General features: G+C 41.0%; 1 protein-coding gene across 1 annotated transcript in view; it reads left to right on the top strand.

Moving 5' to 3' along the window:
• The window catches only part of klhdc3l (kelch domain containing 3-like), a 13,724-nt gene that overhangs the window by 9,140 nt on the left and 2,042 nt on the right, over positions 1 to 2,542 (top strand). Inside the window, exons 5-7 of the mRNA XM_014027037.1 lie at positions 378 to 424; positions 687 to 801; positions 1,976 to 2,159. Coding sequence (XP_013882491.1) covers positions 378 to 424; positions 687 to 801; positions 1,976 to 2,159 — 346 coding nt within the window. The remainder of the gene's footprint in view (positions 1 to 377; positions 425 to 686; positions 802 to 1,975; positions 2,160 to 2,542) is intronic.

The raw sequence follows: 2,542 nt of genomic DNA on the forward strand, positions 1-2,542 counted from the left end.
TGTTTGTGTTTCTGTTTCTGTTTGTGTTTTTGTTTGTGTTTGTGTTGGTGTTTGTGTTTCTGTTTGTGTTTTTGTTTGTGTTTGTGTTGGTGTTTGTGTTTCTGTTTGTGTTGGTGTTTGTGTTTCTGTTTGTGTTGGTGTTTGTGTTTGTGTTGGTGTTTGTGTTTCTGTTTGTGTTGGTGTTTGTGTTTCTGTTTGTGTTGGTGTTTCTGTTTGTGTTGGTGTTTGTGTTTCTGTTTCTGTTTGTGTTTCTGTTTGTGTTGGTGTTTGTGTTTCTGTTTGTGTTTGTGTTGGTGTTTGTGTTTCTGTTTGTGTGGTGTTTGTGTGGACAGGTTCTCCACAGTCTAACTGTTCCCTGGTCTTGTTGTGTTTTTCAGCGAAGCAGAAGTGGGTCCACTGCCAGGAGAAGAGGAGCTCCCCTCAGGTACTGAGCTGGAACACCATGAAACTGAGACAGAACCAGAACTGTCAGAACCTCAGCAGGTTTTAGACTGAAGGCTTTTAAAACGTTTTATTTTCATGAGAACAGCTGCCTGGTTAGCATCAGCAGCCTAAGCTAACAACTAACAGCTAACAGCTAGCAGCACAGAGCTGCAGCAGAACGATGAGGAAAGGTTCTGATGGACCTGAGAGTTAACGCTGTCAGATCTTCAGGCTTCATCTGAGTCTTGTCTCTGTGGACTCAGAGGCCGAGCAACAGGAAGGGACACAGCGCTGTGGTCATCGGAGAGACCATGTTCATTTATGGAGGATTTGTAGACGTTAAAGGACCCTCACAGGAGCTCTGGGGTCTGCACTTCGGTGAGTTATAAACACGTTTTACTTTTATCGAAACAAATAAAACTTATCAAAGTTTGCATTTCTTCTTTCTGTCCTCCACTCTGAGCTGTTCTCACTAAAGTTCACTTAGTGCATCTGATACAAAACCACTGCATCATCATCATCATCATCATTTAACCCAGGGATGTCCAAAGTGTGGCCCGGGGGCCATTTGTGGCCCCTGACTTCAGTTCAAGAGTTATACTAATTTGTTTACAAATTTGTCCCCCTGGCACATGTGTTTGATGTAGTGTAGATGGAGACTACAAATATTTATGTGTGGATGCTCCAGCATTCACACTGTTGTTTTCATGTTTCTCTTTATTCTTTATTATTCCAGTTTCTTCCGTACGTTTTTTTGGACCGCTTCTCCTTCCACAGTTTTTGTGCTACTGAAACCATTCATATGTCAAAATGTTCAGCTCATTAAGGACATTCCAGCTATGACTTTTGGTAACTTAACTTTTTATACTTTTTTTAGCCATTTCAATTTTTAAGCAGTTTTTTTCCCATTGACTTTGAATGGGTACATTTTTTGGACTGTTTCTCTTTCCACAATTTTTATGTTACTGAAACCATTCATTTATCAAAATGTTCAGCTCCTTCAGGACATTTCAACTATGATTTTTGGTATCTTAAATTTTTTAAGTTTTTTTTACCAATTTCAATTTTTAGGATTTTGATGATGATGATGTCATCAGTGACAGTAAATTAATTTATTAAATACATCTGAATACAGCAAGCATTTCCAACGAGAGTGACCTAAATCCTGATTTTATTGATCAGAATTGACTAAATTGGGTTATTTTTTCCCCAATTGAAACCTAGAAAACTGTAAACTTTCTTTCAATAAAGGAAACCTGCAAAACACTTTTAAAGTTCTGGATCTAGATGAATTTATTCATCCATTTCCAACAATAAATCTGACTCCTTTATTTGTTTAATTAAAGTAATCAATGCTTAGTTTATTGTTGAGCAGGTAAAGGACAAATATTTTTGGCCCTCAGGTCCTTCTGACTTTATGATTTTGACCCATGTGACAAAATGTTTGGACCCCATTGCTTTAACCCAAGACCTGCAGTCATCCACCAGTCTGCTGGGTCCACATCAGTCYTGGTCTCTGTGGAACCTCTAACTCTGTGTCTCTGACTAACAGGTACCTCAGGCTGGTCCCTGCTGAGTCATCCTGACTCGTCGAGTCCTGGACCCAGACACAGTCACTGTGCCGTGGCCTACCGGGGCTCCATGTTCCTGTTCGGGGGTCTGAAAGGTCTGCGGGAGCAGAGAGACTTCTGGGAGTGGAACTCCAGCAGTCAGACGTGGACCTGCCTCAAAACCAAGTAAAGAATTTCTGTTGGTTCAACATGTGAAGACCTGTGACCTGGTAGAGCTGAAGACCAGGACCAGACTCAGAAACTGTTGGACATAAATGGATCAGATCTGAACAAAATGTTTTACAGATTCAACCGAAACCTTAAAGTTTTTATATTTAAATCTGTCCTGAGTGTCTCTGTGTGTCTCTGTGTGTCTCTGTGTGTCTCTGTGTGTCTCAGAGTGTCTCTGTGTGTCTCTGTGTGTCTCTGAGTGTCTCTGTGTGTCTCTGTGTGTCTCTGTGTGTCTCTGAGTGTCTCTGAGTTTCTCTGAGTTTCTCTGTGTGTCTCTGTGTGTCTCTGTGTGTCTCTGTGTGTCTCAGAGTGTCTCTGTGTGTCTCTGTGTGTCTCTG

Source organism: Austrofundulus limnaeus, unplaced genomic scaffold, assembly GCF_001266775.1.
Source record: "Austrofundulus limnaeus strain Quisiro unplaced genomic scaffold, Austrofundulus_limnaeus-1.0 Scaffold609, whole genome shotgun sequence".
NCBI classification, from domain to species: Eukaryota; Metazoa; Chordata; class Actinopteri; order Cyprinodontiformes; family Rivulidae; genus Austrofundulus; species Austrofundulus limnaeus.